A 22,420-nucleotide genomic window follows, 5' to 3' on the forward strand; every position below is an offset into this window, starting at 1 on the left:
GGCGGCTACACTGGGCATTTATCTCCTTCAAAACACATTACCAGTAATTGCTGTATTAAATCAAAGTCAGAAGAGATTATAGGTCTGCATCAAGCAAGGGGCTGGTGCCAACCCAGGGATTCCCACAGTGCTTCATCACTGCTGTCAGAGCCCTGCTCCCATCCTCAGTGGGGACAAGCACCAAGTGACGCCTGACAGTTCATCTAGAAGGCATAGGCATGACGAACACAATCCGAGAAGAGAGCCAGTTACATGTTCAAGACCTCATGGCCTTGCCTTTTGGTTAGCTTTTTGTTTTGAGCACAGGAGTACAGTTTCTCATTGCTTTGGTACTACTGGTCAGAGAATTTGTTACCTGTCTTTCACTTGAGGAGATTTGCTTTGAGATAAAAATCGCTGTATACTGTCTCTGCTGCTTTACTTACTAATATTGCCTTCTTGGTCAAGCATGGTCTTCTCACTTTGAGAAATTCATTCAAGAGAAATGTACTGCCCTTCCTGCCTGTGCCAAGGAGCACCCGTTCCACTTTCTGACACAATCATCTGGCTTTCACATACTTTCTGCCTCCTGTTGAGGCTGCTTTTCCTCAGATATCCATCTGACTTCATAAATCAGGCAATTCTGAATCTCTTTTAAATGCCCTTCTTAAATTATTGGAAACGATGACAACAACAACCACAATAACAGTAACTATTTGCTATAGGCTAGGTGCATTCATGGAGAAGGCAATGGCACCCCACTCCAGTACTCTTGCCTGGAGAATCCCAGGGACGGAGGAGCCGGGTGGGCTGCCGTCCATGGGGTCGCACAGGGTCGGGCACGACTGAGGCGACTTAGCAGCAGCAGCAGCAACAGGTACATTCATACATTACCTGATGTAATAATCGCATCCATCCTCTGAAGTAGGAATTTGTATTATTTTCTTTTTCCACATGAAGGACCTGAGGCAGAGATGTTAAATAATTTTTCCAACGTTACGCAGCTAGAAGTGTAAGTGTTAGTCATCAGTCATGTCCGACTTTTGCAACACCGTGGACAGTAGCTCCCCAGGCTTCTCTGTCCATGGGATTCTCTAGGCAAGAATACTGGAATGAGTTGCCATTCCCTTCTCCAGGGGATCTTCCTGACCCATGGATAGAACCCAGGTCTCTCACACTGAAGGTGAATTCTTTATCTTCTGGCCCAGTTACACAGCTAGAAGTGATGGAACTACAATTTGAATCCCAGGGGTTTGGCTGCAGAACCCTGGACTCCTGACTACCCAGTGTGTTGCTTATGTAACCCAGTAGACCCTCTCATGGGCATTAGGGATATTTTAAGGAATAAGATAGATTCTATAGTGCTTGCTCTCCTGGAGTGGGAGAGGCAGAAATTATATGTATGACAAGTTGGAAAGGACATATACAAGTGCTAAGGGGACATGTAGTAGGGGTCCAACCTAGATTAATCCAAGATGATTTTCAGAAAAACCTGCCCTTTTGCTTCTGCTTATATCTTATACCTAATTTACCACCATACCCATAATCTTCCTTTTGATAAGACTTTTTCTGTAATATTTTAGGGCATACTTCCCCTTCAGACCCTTACCAGTCTACATGTCTCCCCCAAAAGGAAATAACTAGCCCTCTGCAAATTCATTGCAGTAAATAAGGCAGCAGTTCATTTATTTTAATTTTTAAACAGCTCTATTGAAGTATAATTAATATGCAATAAACTGCAAATGTGTAAAGCTTATTTTAAGTTTTGACATATATATATGCCTATGAAATCATCACCACAACCAAGACGATAAATATATTAATCATCTCCAAAAGATTCCTTGTGCCCCTTGGTAGTCTTTCTTATCCCCACCCATTTCCAAGCAATTTCCAAGCAACCTCTGATCTGCTGTCTGACACTGCAGCTTAGTTTTTATTTTCTAGTATTTTATAAAAATGGGGTAATACAATAAATATTTTTTGCCTAGCATCTTTCACCCAGTATAGTTATTTTGAAATTCACCCATATTATTTTATATACCAATGGTTCATTTATTTTTATAGCCAAGTAATAGTCCATGTGGATATACCACAGTTTGTTCGTCACTTATCGTTCATGGACGTTTGCGTTCATTGTCAGTTTACGCTATGACACATAAGACCATTCGGAGCACTCATTTCCAAATCTTTATATGGATATATGTTTTCATGTTTCTTGAGTAAAGACTTAGTAGTGGAATGCATGTGTCATATGATAGGGGTATAATCAGCTTTTTGAGAAATTTTTAAACTATTTCCACATTGGTTGTACCATTTGACATTCCTGCCAGCAGTATTTGAGACTTTCTGTTCCTCCGTAGGCTTGTCAACACTTGGTACTGTTAGTCTTTTTTAATTTTAGTGTAATAGGAAGGTAGTAGTATTGTTGTGGTTTTAATTTCCTAAGAGGTAGTGATATTGAGCACCTTTTCAGGAGTGTATTTAGCGTCCCTGACTTGTCTTTGGTCAGGTATCCAAATCTTTTGCCCATTAAAAAAAATGGGTTGCATGTTTTCTTATGGTTGAGCTTGGTGACGTTTTATATATTCTGGATGTCATTTATCATACATGCTTTGCAAATATTTTCTCTCAATTATGACTTGTCTTTTTATTGTCCTCGCAGTGTCTTTTGAAAAGCAGACTTGCTCTTTTGTGAATTGTGCTTTTGGCATCACATCTTAGAAATCTTTGCCTAATCAAAGGTCACAGAAGTTTTCTATTTGAAGCGCTATAGTTTCGTGTTTTACATTTCAGGTCTGTGGTTCATTTTGAGTTAAATTTTGTATATGGCATAAAGTATGGATCTAGGTTCATTTTTATCCAGTTGTTCTGGTACCACTTGCTGAAAAGACTGTTCTTTCTCCACTGAGTTGCCTTTGCACCTGTGGGTCTATTTTTGGTTCTTCTGTTCCATTGATCTATTTTTCTATCTTGACACCAATACCACACTGTCTTATAGGAATGTTGAGTATTATGGGATTTAGCAGACTTCAGGAAAGTGGTAATAAGATGTGCTATACCTCAGACATAGCATTTGCTTTTAGCACATACTAGGGAAAAAAAAAGATAATCATAATATTTTAAAACCTATTTTTGAATAGTAGAATGAAGTAGAGAAATATACTGTGTTCATGGCCTAGAAGACCTGATATTCTTAAGATAATAATTCTCCCCAAACTGATCTGTAGATTCAGTGTAATACCAATTAGAATCCAAGCCAGATTCTTTCAACAATTAGTAAGCTGATTCTAAAATTCATGTGGAAATGCCAAGGACCTAGAAGAGCCAAAACAACTTTGAAAAAGAAAAACAAAGTTGGAGGACTAACACAGCCTGATTTCAAGTGACAGTAATTAAGATGATGTCGTATTAGTGCCAATATTGAGATATCCCTTTTAATGTTAGGCAGTGAGATTGTGTCTGTTAGATTTGTGGCATAACAGACCTCCCCCAAACTTAATAGCTTAAAACCACATTAATCATTTATTTGCTCACAATTCTGCGGGTCGGGAATTTGGGTGGCTCTTCTCGTCTGGGGTGGCTGGGCACAGGTGCTCTAGGATGACCACATTTACATGTCTGGCAGTTGGTGAGCTAGTTGGTTGGGAGGCTCAGCTGGAACAGCTTGGCCCTCTTCTACTTGGCTTCTCATTCTTCACAGTTCTTCCCATGGTCAGCTCAGGGTTCTAGAGAGGAGGAGAGGGCCAGCCCCTGGGACAAGCACCTGTCAGCTCTCTGCTTGTGTCACATTTGCTAATGTTGCAATGGCCAGTGCGAGTCACAAAGCTGAGACCAACCTCCAGGGCTGGAGGGAAAATTGCGTCTTTTAAACGGGGGGCTGTGAAATGTTGTGACCATTTTTGTAATCTACCACAGAGATATTATCAGTTAGTTGAGACGAAAGTTTCTGTGGAAAGTAAAAGTCTCTGTTGTATAAGATAATTATGTAGACTCATTTGTAGACTTATTTCCCTAACAGTATGAGAATATTTACAATTATTTTCTGTCTTAAAGGTAATCTTTTTACCCTTATCTTTTATGTACTATTTGTCTTTATGGATTTAAAGTAAATGTCTGTTGTCCCATGACTTATGGATACTTTTTACCTCTTAATAATACCGTTTTAGAATGAAAGAGCAGTTGAAAGACCCTTCTAAGAGTGATACTAATTCCTGGCCTCACAGACTATGCCACTCCAGATACCAATAGAAGACTGTGTTTCAGCCATAGTATGGCACACCCTGCTATTACCCATCCTTCCTTCTGGACCGTGTGTCCCACAAAGGAGTGTTTCTGCACTTCATTTTCATTTGCTCCTCTCTGGCAGATATAATTCAAAACATTTCCACTGGTGAAGATTCAACGATTCTTACAGGACCTGAGAACCAGTGGAACACATATGAATATTTTTGAATAGGCATTTGACTCTGCATATGTTTACCTGCCTGCCTTTCTGTAAGCGCCTTAAGTATGACTTTGCTTATGCTATGCTGGTTTGTGGATTTGGAATGCTGTCCTGCTGCCTCCAAGCTCCCCACCATTGACTCCAATCCATCTGGAAGACTCTTACTAGCTTTCCACAATTCTTTTCCAGCGTTAAGTGCTTGTGAGCTATTCCTGGGTGACTCCACCCTGGGAAATTAGATGATGGCAGTGGTGACTGCAGCAGCAGTTGCCTCTTAATTTTTCTCCCAAGCCTTGTTCTGATGGCATTAATCACGTGGTACTTTGGTACTTAGTATTTTCTACTTTCTCTCCCCTACTGTCAGCTCTTTGAGAGCTTTCTGTATTCCTAGGACTTCACTGCTGGGGACATCTTGCTTGAATGAATGAAGGTTGACTGAACAGATAAGAGATGGTCTGTGCCTGGTGTTTAATTCATTTACCTCTGGTTTGTATTCTCAAGTAATAAAATGTAGACCCTCCCTTTTCATATACTGATGGCTGTATCTGTGTAAAAGGTACTGGCTTCATCCTTTGAGAGAAATACCAAGATGAATAGACAGGTCCCATTCTTAAAGAAATCATCCAGTTAATAAAGTATGCCTTAAAATGTATAGAAAGTGCTAAGTGCTGTTAAGTCAGCTACAGATAAACCATCTTGAAGTTCAGACAAAAAAAAATGATTTCTAGCTGGAAGTAATCAGGAGGAGCTTCATGGGACAGATAGCATTTAAGGTAGGCATTGAAGGAGTCACTTTCAGATGTGAATATTTTGAAATGAGTAAAGAAACAATATAATCAAACAAAAGAAGATAAAAGTCTGCCTTGATGGAGACAACAGTGGAGAGTTGAATGTATCGATAATTTTGGCATTTACTTGCCACTTGGAAGACAAAGAAGCAGCCCAAGGTAGAAAGTTTTGTTAAAGGAGGCATCCTGTCTGTTTTTCAGATTCTGATCATGTGTGTATCAACTTTGCTGCCATCTTTTTACTGATATTACTGAAATAGCTCTCTCAAAACTTCTCTTGCTCTCCTATTTGCTAAATTCAATCATCTTTTCTACATTCTCTAACCTTTCTACATCTGCTTGACATTGTTAACTACTCTTATCTGGTATCAATTTATTAAATGCTGTCCCTACTGTAAGAGACACAGGATAGAAGAAAAGTAACACATGTCCTCTGTGTCCTGGCTTTTGTGAATAGTACAGAATCCTGCTTAATCTTTTAATCCTTTGTTGCTATTTCTGCCTTCTAGAAATGTGTATTCCTTAAGATTCTATTTTCAGACCTTTGCCTTGTATCAACTGTTGTCTTTTTCCCTCTTCTTTTCCTCTGTCCCTCCTTCCCTCCCCTTCCCCCCGCCTCCCTTTCTGAAGCTTATGTTTGATGTTCAGGACATGCTGTGGACTAACTCATTATGACCTTAACTGTTCCTCCCATACTCCTCTTGGATCTTCATTTCTAACCCTGACCTCTCTGGGGCTGCCACCTATAATTCTGAGTACTTGTGCTGTGCTGTGCTTAGTCACTAAGTCGTGTCAGACTCTTAGTGACACGACTGGGCTCCTCTGCCCACCAGACTCCTCTGTCAGTGGTGATTCTCCAGTTAGACATTTTCTATTGGATGTCCTTTCACAACTTCAAACCAGTTCATGCTTCTGACTTACCTGTTTTAGCAATGTTATCCCTATCTGGCCAACTAGACTTAGAACCTTAATGTTATATTTAATTACCTGCTCTCTTAGACCCTGTGTGTTTTGTTGTTCAGCTGCTCAGTTGTGTCTGACTCAAGTCTGACTCAAGCATGCCGGGCTTCCCTGTCCTTCACCATCTCCTGGAGTTTGCTCAAACTCATGTCCATTGAGTCGGTGATGCCATCCAACTATGTGTGAACAGTCTCCAATTCCTGTAATGTCTCCTACATCTGTTCCTTCTTTATTCCTCCTGGTAACATGTGGGTTTTACATTAATAAATCTGTCTACTGCTGTGTTCCCCTTTCCATTCTTCCTGCAGCCACCAAAGGCCATTTTCACAAAAAGTTACTTTTGTAGTATTCATTCCCTCTCAAACAGTCTTTAAAGGTCTGAAATACATAGCTTGATAGCCTAAGCCCTCCACAGTGACCCTGACCTACTCCTCTTGCTTGCCACTGTTTACCCACAGTCCAATAGACTGGCCACACTGATCCCTATGTAAGTCTTACATATATCTAACTATAGTATTTTGCCTACATATGTATCTTTCTTTGTCCCATCCCCTCCACCCTCATCTGTCTATCTCAAGCTTTATCTCTTTTTGAATTAATGTGTTACTCCACTACACAGCAATCTTTGGAACCTTCTTAGCTTGCTACTAAAATCAGTTATACCTTAGGGCAGAGGTCTTTACAGTCTTTGCCAAAGCATTCTACCCAGAGGCCTAGCTAGTTATCTCTGAACAATGAACACATCTTTGAACACCTATGCTTTGAACACCTATGGTTGATGACATAGGCAGAAGGGAAAAAAAAAGGAGAGAAGAAAACAAGAAGGAGAGAGTAGAAATACAAAGAATCTCAGATATTTTCTGATTATCCAGTATTGAGTAAGTCTCGAGATCCCTAGGGTTGTAGATAGTACAGTTTACACTACAGTTACCAGCTATTCCCTCTGGCATGGGACTGCAAATTGTCTCCTTTTCTTTAGCTAAATTTAAATTTCCTAAATCTTGAGATCATTTCTAGATAGCGCACTACCTCACTAGGTCTTGTTCCTCTATATCGTTACATTCTATTTAACATACACGTTCTAGGTGTACCAGGTGTTGAAATTTGTAGACCACATGTCTCTGCTAATGAAATATATAGAAGTATATGGAGCCCATTTTCTATTTGATGCGTACACAAAAACTAACACTAAAAAGCATTTATGATGTCGCATTGCATATTTTCTATTGGTGTAATTTGGGATTGTCAGCAAATAACTGAGCTTATTGTGGAGAATAGTCTTTTTATTTTTGAAATTTTATTTTTAATAAACATGATAGTATTTAAATCTAAAGGAAATACCTAGGCTGTTTCCTCTGAGGGAGGGCCACACTTAGTACTAATTTAAACTGAAAATGTTCACATTTTTGTTTATCTTTTAAATCTTTGAAAATGGGAGAAAAATATTGAAACGATGTTCAACTTTGACCCACGCGACAAATCTCTATTAGTAACTAAGGCTCTGTTAGTCTACAGAAAGACTGTATGTCAGGAAAAGAGAGAAGCTTGAGTCTTAACCCTAACATTTGTAGTTTGATTTTTTGTAGTATGCTTTCTTCCTGGTGAAAGATTCACCTTTCTTTCTGTAAGGAATTTTTAGAATTTTTGTTTGACTAAATTATTGGCCTTAAATTACAATTTTAAAAAATCTATAGAAAGAGGTAAGTAAAAGGGCAAGCAAAAGTACAAGGAATTATAATTCACATATTGAAATATTTTGACATTTTTCCAAAGGGCTCATTGTTTAAACTATACCTGGGTACTGATTGTTTATCATCTAAATCCTCCAGTATTAAATGAGAGTTTATATTTATGTCATCATGTTAGGTAAAGCAAATGTGATAACATTGAGAATATTACTAATTTTTAAAGTTGTTGTTGTTTAGTCGTTAAGTCATGTCCAATTCTTTGTTGTCCCATGGACTGTAGCCTGCTAGGCTCTTCTGTCCATAGGATTTTTCAGGCAGGATTACTGGAGTGGGTTGCCATTCCTTACTTCAGGGCATGTTCCCAACCCAGGAATTGAACCTATATCTCCTGCACTGGCAGGTAGATTTTTTTCAGCTGAGCTACCAGGGAAGCCCAGTTTTTAAAGTACTTGTACTCAAAATAAAATCTGCTTTGATTCCCTTAAACTTAAAAAAAGATGAATTATAGAACATTAAATGCTCATTTAAATGTATTTAAATAAATTCGAAGTTTATTTTAAGGTAATAAATGAAAACCACTATCCCACCCCCTAGAGGTTTTGGTTTTGTCCTATGCCTATAATATGTGTGTATATAAATATGAACTATGTATGGCATATATTGGTATGCATGTTAACCAATAAATTATATGTGTATATAAATATAAAATATAACTTATATGTGAGACACATAAAGCTTGTAAATTACATACATAATTTATTCACAGACACACAGATATATATATATATATATATATATATATGCATTTACAAATATGGAACTACAGAATTGTATTTTAACCACTATTCAACAATATAATTTTTCTCACTTAAAAATGTATCAGTCATATCTTTTCACCATGTCCATATAGATCTATCCACAAGAAGAACTTAGAGCTACAGAGATTGATAAGGCCCTCAATAACATATCTGGGGACACTTTCACGTTGAAATTAGGTTAGTTGTTCCAGAGTTTGAGTTACAGTCTGTCATCTTAAATGTAGTACAGTTTGGGAAGAATGCATCTTCTGTGATTAATTCATCAGATACTGAACTGCGTTATTAACTCATGAAAGTTAAGTTTGTCAGTTGTAGTTCATGGTTAACAATGCCCTCTTACGGTTTATGAGTATCATCATTTTCCAGTTCTTATATCAAGGGAATCTTGATATCAGTCATATCAAGAAGGTATAATAGTGATTAAGATGCTAGTTTACATGTGTTTGTGTGGCCAGTACCACTGTACTGCTGGAGGTGGGACAGCAGAATGGACAGGAAGAAGAAGGATTGGAGGATTATTTGATCTGATTAGAAGGGGAATTTTTGTTTTTATTTGTAATATTTATTTGTATTTATTTAAACAATATTTTATATATTTATTTGGCTGCACCGAGTCTTAGGTGCAGCACATGAAATCTCTGCTCTTCAGCTGCAGTACTGGGGATTGTCTGTCTTTAGGTGCAGCATGCGACTTCGTTGTGGCATGTGGAATCGAGTTCCCTGATCAGGGATCAAACCCAGGCCCCCTGCATTGGAGGATGGAGTCTTAGCTACTGGATCACCAGGGAAGACCCCAGAGAAAATGTAGTATAAGGTTTTATTATAGAAACATCCCTTTTGTTATTTCTTTGTTGTTGTTCAGTTGCTAAGTTGTGTCCGACTCTTTGCAGTCCCGTGGACTGCAGCACACCAGGCTTCCCTGTCCTTCACTGTCTCCCAGAGTTTGGTCAAACTCATATCCATGGAGTCAGTGATGCCATCCAACCATCTCGTCCTCTGTCGTCCCCTTCTCCTCCCTCATTCAGTCTTTCCCAGCATCAGGGTCTTTTCCAGTGAGTCAGCTCTTTGCATCAGGTGGCCAAAGTATTGGAGCTTCAACTACAGTGTCAGTCTTTCCAATGAGTAATTCAAGTTTGATTTCCTTTAGGATTGACTGGTTTGATCCCCTTGCAGTCCAAGGGACTCTTGGGACAAGTAGAATGTTTGTTACAGGCCAGGCTTAGGCAATCTCTGTTAAGAATTGATGAAGCAGGGTCTCATAGTTTTAGTGGTAAGAAAGTGACACTGTGGAAGTGTTCATTAAGAGCAGCATTTAAAAAATATCATTATCTGAGTGAGAAATTGCTCACGATGTTTAATTTTGGAGCTGTAGCATTGTTTTGCCTTTTGGTTTTACCTGTGTACTTGTCTATTCTCCCACAAGCTGCAAATTCCTCGACAACAAAACTGTGCTTGTTCATTTCTCCATTGCTTAGCACAATACCTTGTGTATAATAGATCAGTAAATTTTTAAATTATACTGGATTGGTTTATTATTGTCCCTTGTGTGTAATACACATAGAATCAGTACCAACAGTGCGAAGATAATCTAGTACGTTGCAGTGGTCCACCTGATCTCTAAGAACCGAATTAATGTAAATGCTTAACCAAGATATCTTTCTTAAACGTACTAAGGCCATTTTGACTCTTAAAAAGCAATTTCTCCTGAACAATACTAAAATAAATTGCAGTGACCATAAAAGGAGAAAAACTGCGCTGGGGGTGGAGTGGACTTGCTAAGACTTAGACTCTTACAAATGCCTCACAGTTGCAGATAATCCTCATGGGTTAATCTTACTAAAACATGTTACAGTATTACTCTCTCTAAGACTAGGGAGATCAGAGCCCCCGAAACTAATTTAGAATTATTTATCATTTTGAACTTTTGAATGTTTACCCCAACTAGGGGATTTGTTAGCAATGATAGTTATAAATGTGCCTCTCTTACTGAGCATTTATCTTTACTTTCTGCCCACTCCACGTTCAATTTTCTAAGAATTGCTTAGCAGTTCCCTGGTTTTAACAGGGCCGTTTAGGCTCTGAAAGCCAACTCTTTAACCTGCCCTACATTGTCAGACTGACCTAACACCTGTCTGTGTTTGTTACTGCTTTTAATATCTGTTATAGAAATATGTGTGCACATGTGTGTTTGTATATAATGGTAGGGTGGGTATAGCAGCTTCCTAAAAGGGGAAGAGCAACTGGCTTTTCTGAAAAGACCTTTCCACCCCCACCTTTCTGCAGGCAGCCGCACTTAATCCTTCCATGTTTGACTGGAACAGCTGAGAGAGTCTCTGGCATATCTGAAGGTCTCTAGTGGACTCATGTTGCCTCAGAGTCGGGGCCACCTTCCTCTCTTCTTGTGCTGATCCTGCCAGCTGTCCAAGCTTCTGCTGGAGCCCAGCAGAGGAGATGTTAAATGATACAAAAACATACAATGTCATGAAAGAGCTCCTTTCACTGCCTGTAGCAGTGTGACTTCATTTCTTTCCCATTTCTTTCCACAGCAGAAGGATTTTACACTGTTAATCCTAACACCTGTCTGTGCCGGAGACAGTGAGAAGGGTGTGTGTGTGTGTGTGTGTACGTGCATGCGCGTGTGCGCAGTCCCCGCCCAAGAAGAAGTAGGGAAATAATACGAGTCCCATTTGCTTTTCCACCTCCTGGATTGGGAGTGTTCCCTCTGACGTACTTAAAGCCTGGAATATATATATATATCACTTTGGATCCTGGATACCTTGTGCTTCCTACCATTTTTTGTGCCACTTTAAGGAACCTACGATCCCTTCCTTGGCTGTCATTCTCTACCTCTTGAGTTTCTGGAGAAGTTGTCAGTTTAAAACCAACAGTAACAGCAAACCTCTAGTGTAGTTTTCAGTCTATAGCTAGTAACTCCGTTTGGAACTGTCTGCTTTTCCTTGAACATTTCTTTTGTGTAGTGTTGAGTCTTAGGGTGGAAGCCTGGGCTGAGCCAAGCTCTTTCCTCGTCATCTGAGTCAACATACTTATCTGCGTAGGCTGGAAGTCAGCCAAGGATTTTTTGGTGTTTCCAGGTTCCTTTGGACAGGATACCCACATCAAACAAGGCAGAAGCTTAAATACTTTCTGTACTGTCTTTATCTGAAGATCTTTTCCCCCTTTGCTATGTATGGTGTATATTGTATGGATTATCAATATCCTGTTGTCCAGGTAAGCTGTTTTCTAGATAGTGCTTGACTGATGTGAGAATTTTATGGTGGGATGAAATGCTTATAAGCTTCCTGTCTTCTGACCTGGTACCATTCAGAGCATAGATTTCCCAAAGCTATTTGCTAATTTGCTGTAACAGGAAGTTTGATATTTATAGTATTGACGGCTGGGCAGGGAGGTGGTTGCTTTCAGTCCTACAAGTTCTGAAGCTTCAGAGATTCTTGTGTGTGTGGCAGGGGGAAGGGTGGTTACCTAACCCACGTGTATGTATGTATGTTTTAAATACTGGGCTTGGCATTATAGTTGTAACACAACTAAGCCACAGTATATATTATAGTAACTTCAGGTTCATTTTGAGTAGACTAGAGGCACAGATGGCAGTTTCTAACTGTTGCCGTAGTTGTCAGAGAGGTAATATACAGTAGAGGGCGCTCTCTCCACACTGAGCATTTTGGATTATTCTGTGATATTATTGCCATTTTAGTTATTTACTTGTTGAAATCCAGAATCATAAAAATTTAGGCCTTTATCAGCCATACTCTTGAATAACTATTTGCCTTCAAGTTAGTAGCAATATAGTGAATGAAGTTGAAGGATTATGGATTCTGATTCAAGCTATAGTATTAAACCTCCATATTCATGTTCAAATAACTTCATTTTTCTTGACTTCACTTTACTTGTATGTAAAATAAAGAGATTAAACTAGGTTATTTTTCATATGTTATGATTCTTTGAAATATTGATTGTGCTGAAAATCTAGACTAGGAAAACAAAAATGGTCAATACAATTAATTATTAATTATCAATACTATTTGGTTTCTCAGTTTGGTTTGGTTTGTTTTCATGGCACTTAATTTTTTTTTTCAGACAGCCATTTCTCTAGTAATTAGCTCCTAAGTTGTGGTTTCGACAGAAATGCTTAGGGTTAAAGGAAGTGACAAACCCCAGTTTATCTTGTAAGATAGGTTGAGCCTGAAGGCTAAACCAAGCTCTTTTTAATTGGACCTATTGGATAAGCGCTCCAGTGTAAACTCACAGCTCTCGTTCAAGTTGTGAGCTACCAGTGTGGATGTCATGTGAGAGGGGATATGGTTGTTTCTTTAACTATATTCTAGTGCACTGGTCTATACCATATGTTTTGTTTTAACTATATAATCTTCTATGATTTGAGTTATTCAGATTGAGCAAGTATTTTCCATAATGGGGTTTTAAAGTATTTATATATCTCATTTATGTGTGAGCTATTTCTCTCCTGGCATAACACAATTGATTGGTCAGTGTAAAAAGTGTCATGAGACTAGATTAAAAGCAAAACTTCTTACAGGTAAATAATGATGTGCTTTTGAAGACAAACATCTATGAACAGTAAATTTCTGAGACCCAACTAGTAAAGTAAGGTACTTGTAATAACTGTAAGTAATGTAAAAAAAGAAACTGAAAAGGCAAGAATGTTTCTAAAGAAGATTGAGGTGTTTAAAATTTATGAGAAAAATAAATGTAATTTGTATATAAATTTTTCAATGTAGAGAATTGGCCATTCCCCCCAAAACTAAAATTGGTAGAGTGGATTAAAGGGTTGTTGTTTAGAAATTATGACATATTTGATAGTCTTTATGCTAAAATTATATTCATTTATGATAAAATGAACTTGCCACCCCAAATCTTTTCAGTCATTAAGATTTAGTACTGATAAATGTGGTGCTCAGGATTTAAAACTGCACTTTCCCGACTTTGCTCCATTTATTAGGTCATTCTATCTGAAATTAAGATAGCTTAGAAATGCAGGTAATGGGATACTAAAATTTAAGAGTACACTCTCCACCACATTAGGGAAATTAATGTGATTGAAAACTAAACTTTATGTTGAAGGATCCCAAACTGTCTTACAGTCGTATTTCTTAATTCTGTTAGGGTAACAGGTTCTTCCAGTACATTTATAAATGTTGGTGCATTTATGATGGTTGTTTGCTCTCCAAACTCTTATCTCCACTATAGTTATAAAATTTTATTTTTAGCTTCTGTTATATTCTTGAACTTAGTTAAATCAAAGATCTTTGTTGCCTGATGCTTGTGGTTCTGTGCCAATGCTTTATGCAATTGGACATTATTGAGGAGGTGACTGAACAGTATTTTTAAAAAATTAAAAGTTTTGCACATGTTTTTTTAGATTAAATTTCTAGAATTGCTAATGTGAAGATAATGAAACAAAGTGAATTCTCAGCATAGGGCAATGAGGTATTTTAGATATTTGACTTTTTATTGCTCCTGTGGTTCATAAAATCATGCCTGTCTTAAGAGTGTACAATTTAAATTACTTATTTTATTAGTTATAATTTTTGCAGAACCAAATCTGGGCCAAATCATTTTAAAATACAGGCAGAGTAAGTAGGTAGAGGGTTGCTAGACATGATTTAAAGGATGGTAAGTATGGTCTCCCTACCCATAAAAAATCTATTTGAGGGAATTCCTTGGCAGTCCAGGGGCTTCCCCAGTAGCTCAATGGTAAAGAGTCTACCTACAGTATAGGAGACGCAGGTTCAATTCCTGGATTGGGAAGATCCCCTGGAGGAGAAAATGGCAACCAACTCCAGTATGCTTGCTGGGAAAATCCCATGGACAGCGGAGCCTGGCTGGCAACAGTTTCATAGGGTCGCCAAAAGTTCGATATGACTGAACTACTGAACCACACATGCATGCCTGGTGGTCCAGTGATTAGGACTCCACACTATCAGTGCCAAGAGTTTGGGTTCAATCCCTGATCCAGAAACTAAGATCCCTCAAACCTCACAGCGTGGCCAGATCAGAGGGAAATCTATTTGAGAAACTGTTTTTGAAATTAGTCTTTTGGATTATACATTTACCGCCTCTGACTGAATGGTTAAAATATAGCTTGTTGGCTACTTGGATGGCTACTGTAAAAACAAAAAAAAGGAAGAAAAACAGAAAATAACAAGTGTTGACAAGGATGTGGTAAGATTGGAACCCTTGTGCATTTGTTTATAAGAATGTACAGCTACTGTGGAAAACTGTTTGATGGTTCCTAAAAAATAAAAGAATTACCATATCTGTGGTTCTGCCTCTTTAGATTCAACCAACCACTGATCGTGCACATGTTCAGTAAAAAAAAAAAAAAATTCCCATGTAGGTGAACTTACAATAGTTCAAACTTGTGTTCTGCAGAGCCCCACTGTATTTAATACCCCAGAACCGTATAAATGACTAAGACGGTAAATTCATGTTATGTGATAACTGGTTGCAAGTTAGGGGTTCATCTTTTATCACAGTTTTTCCTGAGTCCTCTGTACTTAACCTGCCAATCACTCATTTTGGCAGTGATTGTCATTTTGAGGTGAATAGGGCAGTTGGAGGGAGAAGAAGCAGAGTCTTACATTTGGGGGTTGCAGCTGTGTGTCATGGTTTGAGAGTTTAGGAGAGTAAAGTACAGCTTGAGGATATTAGGCCTCTGGAAGATCGAGAGACAGAAGTGACCTGTTTAATAAATACATTAGAGAATGCCAGGAGAATGCTGGGGGCTGTATAGAGTACTGTAGAGTGAGCTAGACCAAAGACTGCCCACTTCCTTGTGGGCAGATGACCTTGATGTAGAGGGATATATACATACACTGTAATTTCTCATTTTGAATTAGTTGAGTACATACTATGTGCCAGATACTATGCCAGGCACAAGGATTTAGTGGTGGAGAAAACCAGCAGAATCTCCAGTAATTTAGTAATAGAGACGTGGCATATTTTATTATTGGAAAAACAGTACAGTTCAGTTTTCACAGATTAATCGTGTATTTTCTTGTTAATTTGGTTATTAATAAATATGTTTATGTCCCATCCCTTTTAGTATTTGTCTAAGAACCATTTCCTTAATCTCTCAGAGAATACAGAGAATGTACACGTAATTTCATTTGTATATATTTTGGGATAATTTAAAGAGATTTACAGAACATGATATGCAACTCTAAGTTAATAGTTTATGAAGTTATATTTTCTAGTTTCTCTGGCCTCACTTATGTCTTAGTGTGTACTACTTGTGATCTTGATCTAAGGGTTTGATTTTGGGGAGACAGGAAATAAATTGAGGATTGTTTGGGTTTTATAAGCATTTAAGGTCCAAAGCAGTTGATGTCAAATTTTGCTCTCACCTTTTGTTCTAGAATGAGTTATATATAAATGAACACTGCCTAAGCCAGAGAAAATGAGCTAGGATATAATATAATTATCTGTAATTTGACATCATTTATATTAAAGGGAATGCTGGGGCAAGTGATATTAAAGTAGTATTGTCTTAGAGATGCTTCTGCAAAGGTATTTATATCTGTTAGGTGTAAATTGTTATTTACACTTAGGATTATAGGTGAGGGGGCTGTGCAGTGAAGAGCTTTTATACTAGCAAGTTTTTATTGTCGCAGGAAATGCCATCCCTTTAATGTTGCTTTTCACCTGGGTGTTAGCGGCAGCCTGGGAAAGTATGCCTTCTGGTCAGGGACTCTCGGAGCTGGTTTTAGAGCATTGTTGGTATGAGGGTGGGAGGTAGGGAGGTTGTGTCCTGTCTGGGTAAAATTGTTAGGAGCAAGGTACCTGAAGTCGTGAGTTTTTGTTTTGTTTTGTTTTAATCACTGATTGTTGTTTTGTCTAGAATCTAAACTATTCTAATAAAGTTGAAAATAAGGCCTTTCTCCCATTCTCTCATCTTGTACATCTTCCTTTCCCCTTCAGATTTCTAAAATACTAAAGTAAATTTATAACTTTAAAGATATTTCCAAGTACTCTTTGGGAAGAAAAGATTGCTTTTATATAGTGTATTGATAACCACAGAGATGCATTTTGTTCTTAGGTACCCTCCATGGATGTATAAATGGCAAGAGGTAGAAATCAAAGCATTACACAGTTTGATTTCATCAAGCATTAATTCATCTACTATGTATTTAGGTGCTGGGTTAGGAACTGAGTTAAGATTGTGAAACACAGTTCCTACCCTCAGATTGCTCACAGTCTGTTCAAAGTTATACAGTAACAATATGAACTGTGGCTCAGGTGCCAAGGCACAGGGATAAGGGGTCCTTAACCCATGTGTGGGTGCAAGTTAGGGCAGCAAAGGCTTTTTGGAGCATGGGCGTGAAAAACAGAAAAGAACGGAGGAGTTGTAGAGGAGCTGACTCCACACAGTGAAGTGTGGTAGGAGCAGAGAGAGGCGATGGGTAGGGAGAGGGAAAGTAGGGGCTCTGGACAGGTGAGCTGAAGCCACGTTGTATGTGTTAGGTGCCTCCTTAACTGTTAGGATTGTCCCGCTTGTTAGGCTGTGGGCAGTAGTTGAGGATTTTAACCAGGGAAGTGGCATGATGAGATTTCAGGCTCTGGCAGTGGTGAGAGGCCTGCACAGGAAGAGGGGTACACCAAAGGCAGAGAGCTGGAAGGAGGCTGAATGCAAAATAATAAGGTCAGAGCCGAATTTGTGGTGCCAGGGTGAAAAGAAAGGGCAGATTTCAGAGAAATCAAAAGGACTTGTATTTGGTTTGGTGTGGTGTCAGGTGAGAGGGAGGAGTCCTGGAAGGTCTCCAGACTTTCCATCAGATTTGGGTTTAAATCTGGGTGCTTCAGCTTGCCAGCTCCGGTGGCTTTGGGCAAGATACTTAGCCTCACCTCCTCTTAGTTCCCTCCCCTCTGCAAAGGAGATTAAAGCATCTTTTCCTGAGGGTGAAGTGAGCTAAGAATATATGTAGTGTCCTGATAAGAAGCCACCACAGAGTAAGTTTTTGAGAAATGATGCCTCTTACCGGTTAGCAAGGTTAACCACATTTCACCAAGTAAGACATGGCAGAGTGAGTCCTAGAACCCAGGACTGTTTATCTCCTTTGTCCATTACTGTGTGCCCCCAGTGCCTGGCACATGATTGACACTAGGATGTTTGCTAAATGAATTATTGATTCCATTTTGAGAATTTAATTTGGACTTTTAAAATACAGAAATTTGTTGAATATCTAAATGGTAGTAACAGTTGTTCAGTATTTGAATAATTTGGTCTGGAGTTCAGGAGAGATGTCTGGAATGAACATAGCAATGTGGGGGGCCACCAAGGTCACTGGGGAGTAGCTGAAGCAGTGGAGTGGTTACACTATCCAGAGCAAGCATGTTGGTCAACAGGAGGCCTTGGGAATTAAGGACCATTGCCTAACTTTTTTGAGTTGTGTACCTTTTTGAAAATCTGATGAATACCGCAAATCCTCTCTGCACAGAATTGCACATAAGAAAATAGATTTCCACTCGGCTACCTGTGTGAGGAACTATATACTCAGGACCTTGGTTAAGGACCTGTGGTATGTAGTTAAAGAGGTCTGAAGATGGCATGTCGAGCAATACCAATATTGAAGGTTGGCAGTTAAAGCTATGATTTTTCCAGTAGTCATGTATGGATTTGGACCATAGAGAAGGCTGAGCACCGAAGAATTAATGCTTTCACATTGTGGTTCTGGAGAAGACTCTTGAGAATCCCTTGGACAGCAAGGAGATCAAGCCAGTCAATCCTAAAAGAAATCAACCCTGACTGTTCATTGGAAGGACTTATGCTGAAGCTCCAATACTTTGGCCACCTAATTTGAAGAGCTGACTCATTGGAAAAGCTCCTGATGCTGGGAAAGATTGAGGACAGGAGGAGAAGGGGGCAACAAAGAATGAGATGGTTAGATGGCATCTCTGATTCAATGGACATGATTATGATGAGCAAACTCCAGGAGATAGTGAAGGACGGGGAAACCTGGCTTGCTGCAGTCCACCGCGCCCCAGAGTCAGACACTACTTAGTGACTGAAAAACCAACAACAGAGGAAGAAGAGTAAGATGGGGAAGCGAGTGAACAGGGAAGGAGGAGAATCAGGGAAGACTGGTCTCATTTGAAGCTGAGAGTAAAAGTTTCCAAAAGGAGGGAGTGCCAGATGCCAAAGAAGATATAACCTGTCCATTGAACTTGGGCATCCGAGGTCTGTCTTTGGTGACTTTGATAAGATCAATTTCTACTCAATGTTATGGGGGAAAGGAAGCTAGAGTTCTGAGGATTACATGAAGCCCCTAGGAAACAATGAAGACATTGAGACGACAAGAAGTTCACTTGTTAATTTACCAGATATTTATTGAGTCCTTGCCATATATTAGGCCCTGTGCTGGAAGCTGAGGGTTGATCCTTGAGGGTGGACATGGTCTCCTCCCTTAGCTGACATTGATTGTCTGTTTGCCTGCCTCCCTCCCCAAACCCCTCCCTCCTGCCCAGAAAATGCCCTGAAATGAGTTTCTCCTTGGTATATCACTGGGCACACTCAGCCACCAGGAGACTTCAGGCATTTTGCTGGGTCAGATCCAGGCTGTTCAGTTGCTCTTCTGTCTCCTGGGTATGAGGGAGCAGGTTGTCCTCTATAACTACAGACTTTAAAGTCAGGGACGTGCATCAGAATAGCCTTGCGTTTGTGCAGTGCTCACTAGAATCAGTGAGTTTATGAAAATTATTTTAATATTTTCAAGTTTATTATCTGCAACATGAAATACTGGCCCTAAGTGTGGAAAAGAGGCATGAATACCAGACCTAAGGAAACCTATACCCTAGACTTTTTGCATGTGGGAATCCCTCATTTTTATTAAAAAAAAAAATCTCTTGGGGCTTGTTGTCTTTCCGTATGTATGAAGGTTTGCAGACTCAAGACAGCTATGGTTTCATAATAGTGGCATGTGTGCGTGCGTGTGTCTGTGTGGTGTGGAATGGGGGACTCTGCCTTCTTGGTGCTCCGGGTTTTTGTCCCCTAGCACTGTCATGGCCCAGCGGATTCAGAGAATGGTATACAATGATTCTGTTTATTTTTTATATTAGAACTGAAAGCATAAATAATTATCTCATGAATATGGTTTAGATTTTCCCCAAAGCACACTGCATTGCCCTTGCTTCCAGTGAACTCTTTTCTGCTTCCTTACTTTGTCTTTCCCTAATAGCTCAGTTGGTAAAGAATCCACCTGCAATGCAGGAGACCCCCATTCGATTCCTGGGTCCAGAAGATCCACTGAAGAAGGGATAGGCTACCTACTCCAGTACTCTGGCCTGGAAAATTCCATGGTCTGTAAAGTGCATGGGTTCTCAAAGAGTCAGACACGACTGAGCGGCTTTCACTGTCACTGTCTTTACATTTTTTTGTCTGCATTTTATCTCCAGGTTGACTTTTCAGTCACAGATTCAGAGAATGTAATATGTTCTATCTTCTAGATCATTTCTAAAAATGTTAAATAAGAACAAGTCCAAAACTGATCCATCCCTTTTCTCTTAATGTTGTTTTTCCTAATGTTAAAAGATCCCTTTCTTGTGTATGTATTTCTTTACACATATACTAAAAGTATTCAAGTATCTGTAACATGCCCAGAATAGTGCCTGGCGTGTTGTAGGCACTCAGTAAATAGCTATGACTGTGCCAGGCTCTTCTGGTGGTTTGGTAGTTTCTGTGTTTTACGAATTGTTAAAATGGTTACTAAGATGGGAGCATAGGGTTGCAAAGAGTTGCACGTGTCTGAGTGACTAGCACTTTATGATGATGTTATATTGGCAGTGTGCCAACCAGCACTGTTATATGTACATTGTTTTTAAAGCCTGGTTATATATTTTGCCAAATAATCCTCATTGAGACAGAAAAAACAATGTATTCTCCATGTGATTTGTGATTTTTAATTTTGATTTTTTTATGCATTTATATTAAAAATAGGAAGCTTAACTTTGGAATTAATCTCTTTGCCCTTCAGGTAATCTATTAGAGGTTATAACATAAATATAGCATAACTTAAAATATAAAATAAAAAACAATATAGGATCTTATTTATTAGAATACTAAAAAAATAGAAAATTGTTACTGTTATGAGACAAATATCATGAACTCATCAAACATTCACATAGATTATTTGAATATTTAATAATAGAAAGTAAGGAAGTAGGAAGATTATGACATTTATATTCAGAGGTCAAAGACTTTTCCAAGATCACTTATAAAAGGCAGAATTAGGACTCTGACCAGGGCTTCTGAACTGAATCACACCTCTGATGCTTTTTTTTCACTCTGGCTTTTTACTGTGTGTGTGTGTCCAGTGTCTCAGTTGTGCGACCCCCACAGACTATAGCCCTCCAGGCTCCTCTCTGCATGGAATTTTCCTGGCAAGAGTACTGAAATGGGCTGCCATTTCCTCCTCCAGGCAATCTTCCCCAGCTCAGGGATGGAGCCCGCATCTCCAGCATCTCCTGCGTTGGCAGGCAGATTCTTTACCACTAAGCCACCTTAGTGAAGGTTGCTCAGTCGTGTCCAACTCTTTGCAACTCCATGGACTGTCGGCTACCAGGCTCCTCAGCAGACAGTCCATAGTTTTTCAGGCAAGAGTACTGGGGTGGGTTGTCATCCCGACCCAGGGATCAAACCCGGGTCTCCCTCATTGCGGGCAGATGCTTTACGATCTGAGCCACGGGGAAGCCCTTTAATAAAACCTGATTTTCTATTAAGAGAACTTAAAAGAAACTCATATATTTAATAAACATTCTCCCATGTCTCCTGTATCTCCTAGCACTGTATAGTAACAATAACTAGTAACAGCAATGAAACAGTTGTCCAATGTGTATAAGAAAGGTTTACGTTTTTCACTAGAGGCTGAGTTGCAGAAGGCTGAGAAACACAAAAAGTGAATTCTCAGTTAACCAGAATTTGTAATGAAGCTGGAGGCCTTGAACAGTCAAATTAGTATCCACCCTACACTTCATAAGCCATCATGTTTGTAGACACCTTTTTCAGAATCCCCAGGTTTTTTACAGTGGAAAAAATATGCACTTAAATTACCTCCCTTCTCTCTTTTGGTTCTTTGAAGTCTTTAGGCTGATTTAGGACAAGCAGGTTCTTGCATATTTCCATTCCTTGAAAACCTTCCAGTCAACTGTCATTGAGCAGCTTTTCTCATCTTTTATTAAATCCACTATACATCTGTGGAAATGTTTTTTAAAAAAATAATTTCTGTCTTATTTCATATTATCAGATATTCTTAGATGGAACATTTTAAATCTGTACTAACTATGGTAAGCTGCCCTGAATACTTCCTGTGCTATATAATTAATGCCACCATCGCAGAATCTCACTCCTTAAAATATGCCTGCACATGGCGCCTGCCCTTGCCTCTCTCCCCCTCCTTCCCTCCTCTCCTCACGCGCACACGCGCGCGCGCGCGCGCGCACACACACACACACACACACGCACACACACACACGCACGCACACACACACGCGTGCGCAAAGCACACACCAAACTGCCATTCTCCAGCAGGCCTGTTTCTGGAGTTGGGAGATGTCAGCCAGCCGGGAGTGGGTGGGGGGAGGAGGAAGAGGTGGGGCTCTACTCTGATTAATTACCTTAGGCATTCAGGGGTGGGGCTTCCTTCAGCCATCTGCCTGAGATATGGGAGGGAGCTGGAGAAGGAAGGAGGGGGAGAGACTGCCAGAGAGGAAGAG

The 22,420-nt window shown here is 39.4% G+C and overlaps 1 protein-coding gene across 25 annotated transcripts in view; it reads left to right on the plus strand.

Moving 5' to 3' along the window:
- The window catches only part of RBFOX2 (RNA binding fox-1 homolog 2), a 289,582-nt gene that overhangs the window by 167,092 nt on the left and 100,070 nt on the right, over positions 1-22,420 (plus strand). For 2 of the 25 annotated variants that reach the window (XM_040234747.1, XM_040234748.1), the window contains exon 1: positions 11,287-11,905. The exons of 22 other annotated variants lie outside the window; for them this stretch is intronic. In XM_040234747.1, coding sequence (XP_040090681.1) covers positions 11,861-11,905 — 45 coding nt within the window. In that variant the 5' untranslated portion in view covers positions 11,287-11,860. Of the gene's footprint in view, positions 1-11,286; positions 11,906-12,794; positions 19,653-22,420 lie in introns of those variants that run through there. One more of the 25 variants, XM_040234749.1, reaches the window with a different exon arrangement.

Source organism: Oryx dammah, unplaced genomic scaffold (genome assembly GCF_014754425.2).
Source record: "Oryx dammah isolate SB20612 unplaced genomic scaffold, SCBI_Odam_1.1 HiC_scaffold_29, whole genome shotgun sequence".
Taxonomy (NCBI): domain Eukaryota; kingdom Metazoa; phylum Chordata; class Mammalia; order Artiodactyla; family Bovidae; genus Oryx; species Oryx dammah.